The 1,968-nt window shown below is 31.9% G+C and overlaps 1 protein-coding gene across 1 annotated transcript in view; it reads right to left on the reverse strand.

Annotated features, from left to right (window-relative positions):
- The window catches only part of LOC107459016 (phenylcoumaran benzylic ether reductase Pyrc5), a 1,544-nt gene extending 1,294 nt beyond the window's left edge, over positions 1-250 (reverse strand). Inside the window, exon 1 of the mRNA XM_021127946.2 lies at positions 1-250. This exon is cut by the window's left edge and continues 103 nt beyond it. Within this exon, the coding sequence (XP_020983605.1) occupies positions 1-104 (104 nt within the window). The 5' untranslated portion in view covers positions 105-250.
- Positions 251-1,968: the final 1,718 nt, after the last annotated feature.

Below are 1,968 nucleotides of genomic sequence, written 5' to 3' on the forward strand. Positions count from 1 at the left end.
AGAAGGAAGGTTGGGTGGCCGGTCTTGGCGCTGGTTTCCACCACGAATTTCCCAATGTAGCCGGTGCCTCCGATCACCAGAATCTTGCTACTCGCTGCTGCCATCTCAGAGTGTACTCACTACTCACTAGTGACTATCGTTGTCTCTGCTATTTGCTTATACTTTCAATGTCTGCCTCCTTTTATAACTTCCAATTTCCAACCCCTCTTCTCCCGTGGACCCACGGTTACGCACGACCCTTAATCTGCCATGTTAATAATATTTATTTGAGAATGAAATGTATTTATTCACATAGTGCGTCTAGATACATGATTTACAACCTCAAATTAAAGTTTCATTTTATGGGTCACAAATTATAGTTCATAGTACGACTTATCTAATTGATGCTATTATTCCACTCTTTGTTTCTCACATTCTCTTTCTCTGCCACCTATTTGGTTAGTGGTGATTCTCCTTTTAGCAGTGGTGTAACGTGACTTTGCTTCTGCTTGCAATATCTTTTTCCGGATTTGTGTTTCGTAAATTATCTAAATTTACATATGTTATATATTTAACATATGGTGTAAATTCCTTGACGTCATGTGTAAGTCATACATACGCACTTATATTATTGAATATTTAACAAAATTATATTAGGTTAATTTTTTGGTTGCGATATTATATTGATAATTAAATTTAGTGAATTATCAAATATATTATGTTTTTATAAAATTATTTAATACTTGTATTATATATTCACATTTCAACAAAAATATTAACTCTTGTTATTACTATCTCTAAATACATGTATTTCTAAAGTATAATTACTTAATAATGGTATCACCTTCTATTTAACAAATAAATAACATATTAAAAAGACACCAAAAAATATTAAAATTTACACTAAAGTCATCACTTAATATAAATATTTAAAAAATTATTATTTTAAAATAACAAAATGTATTTAGATAAATAAAAGTCGATACATAAATATTTTAAAATATATAGTACGTATTTGACTTAGAGGTAGATGATGACCTCTATCATTCTATGTCAACCAAAATATGGTGTACTGTTGGCTAAACTAAAAATTTACATACTGCTGATAACAATGTCGAACGAGAAACCTTGGCTGAGGGTCATTTTATTTTTAAAATTAAAACAAAATAAAAATAAAAATAAAAAACATCCAATAATTAGTCCCGCCATGGATGACTAACTTTAAGGCCAAAGATTTTTAGTGTAGAGTAAGTGAGTAACATGGTTATCGGATGCCTCATTTAGTAGTAGTTGATAAGAAGGTAGTACCTCAGTTGTGGTATTCCATTTCACGCATTGCGTAGTGGCATTGCATACCTGACTCACATACCTACTTCTTCAAAGTAGTTGGTCAATGTGACACATACTATTGAATTGAAACTTGAAGGGAAACGGTCATTTTTTGTGGTGAATGTGGGGGTAAGTTTGTGTTTTAAAATATTTTAAAATAATTTTAATATTGTCTCACTATAATTTTAGCAAAAATTACTAGTGGAAAACATATTTTCTCAACTTATTTTTTTTCCTATAACTTGGTAAATTGTGTCCTATATCTTCTAATAGTATAAAATCTAGAATAAAGGATAAATAGGTTTCTAACTTTTTTTTTGGATATTTTTGTCTCTGACTATTGACAATTACTTTCAAGTTGGACGGATCAGTCCCTCCGTCCAAATGGCTCCATCAGATTCAACGAAAAAATCTGAGGTGACTCCCGTAATGCTTGTCACGCGTACGCGTGGGTCACGCGTACGGGTCGCCGGACAGATTTCCCACTCACGCCTACGTGTCGTCATGAATTCTCCACTTCACTATAAATTTTCTGTTTTGCATACTTTTTTTTTCCATTTCTTTCAGGTTATTCTTGCCTTCAAAACTTTAAATCACTCAAATAAACATATCAAGACATCGAATAGGAGAAAAGCAAATTAAATTTAGCAATTAAGAGTG

Source organism: Arachis duranensis, chromosome 7 (genome assembly GCF_000817695.3).
Source record: "Arachis duranensis cultivar V14167 chromosome 7, aradu.V14167.gnm2.J7QH, whole genome shotgun sequence".
Classification (NCBI taxonomy): Eukaryota; Viridiplantae; Streptophyta; class Magnoliopsida; order Fabales; family Fabaceae; genus Arachis; species Arachis duranensis.